This window comes from Auxenochlorella protothecoides (assembly GCF_000733215.1).
Source record: "Auxenochlorella protothecoides strain 0710 unplaced genomic scaffold scaffold77, whole genome shotgun sequence".
NCBI classification, from domain to species: Eukaryota; Viridiplantae; Chlorophyta; class Trebouxiophyceae; order Chlorellales; family Chlorellaceae; genus Auxenochlorella; species Auxenochlorella protothecoides.
The window spans coordinates 71,008-72,033 of record NW_011934370.1 but is presented as its reverse complement, the minus strand read 5'-3'; the positions used below and the strand labels follow the sequence as shown (position 1 = coordinate 72,033).

The window sequence follows — 1,026 nt, the reverse complement described above, 5'->3', positions numbered from 1 at the left end:
AAAAGGATGCGAGGGGCACGTTCAAGGGATCGATGAAAACGAGGTGGTAGAGGACGGAGATGGCGTCGGGAGTGCGGGCCTGATGCTGTTGGTGTGAGCCTTGGGGGGACCGCTCTACCACAAAACCAGATGGACCTTCCCGCCCTGCAAGATGCATTACTTTCTCACCGTTGTCCTGGTGGTGGTGCTGGTGCTGGGGGGACATGTTGCCCTGGCTCATTGCGCCCGGCCCCATGCCCGGGTAGCCGGGCTGCCCGCCGACCTGGCCGCCGCCCAGCAGCATGGCGGCCAGGTTGGGGGAGAAGCTGCCCTCCCCCGCGCCGCGCATGGGCGAGATGGGCGGCGTGATGGGCCCCGCGGGCGAGGTCCTGAACATGCCGGCCAGGGGGTCCTCCCCACCGCCGTAGGCCTGGGAGGGGGGCACGAAGCCATAGCCCTGCACGTACACGGGCGCGTGCTGCTGACCGTAGGTGGCCATGCCGGGCGAGGAGGCGTTGGCCAGCGCGATCTGGCGCAGCATGGCGAAGCCCTTGAAGGTGCCACGCACGATGTCGTTGACCATGGACACCGCCAGCTGCAGCGCCTGGGGCAGGCCCGCGATGGTCACGCGCGTGGGGTCTGAGGACTGGTCGATCTGGATCATGGCGCCCGTATACTGCTGCAGCGCCTTGATGGTCTCCCCGCCCTTGCCAATCACGCGCCCCACCATGGTCTTGGGGCACTCCACCACCGCGGTCGACTTGGGGGGGACCTTGGACCCCAGCAGGTCCACCAGCTGCTGCATGTGGCCGGGGTCGGAGGAGGGGGGGAAGCCCAGGCCCTCGGGCGGGTAACCCTGCTGACCCGGCCCGGACTCGACGGGTGGAGGCTGCATGAGGGACAAGACTGCGCGGCAAAGGGGGGGGGAGAGGGGTGGTTAGGATGGCGGTATGGTGTCCAATTCATGAGGCTCCGAGTGGGGGGGGGGGGGAGGCGTCGCGCTCGTGACAACGGGCACCGGCGAGCCGAGGACTGCGCGAGACACCC

General features: G+C 68.6%; 1 protein-coding gene across 1 annotated transcript in view; it reads right to left on the bottom strand.

Moving 5' to 3' along the window:
* Positions 1–1,026, bottom strand: part of F751_5955 (Far upstream element-binding protein 2) — a gene marked incomplete at both ends in the record, with an annotated part of 4,900 nt that overhangs the window by 2,112 nt on the left and 1,762 nt on the right. The window contains one exon of the mRNA XM_011402605.1: positions 169–885. Within this exon, the coding sequence (XP_011400907.1) occupies positions 169–885 (717 nt within the window). The remainder of the gene's footprint in view (positions 1–168; positions 886–1,026) is intronic.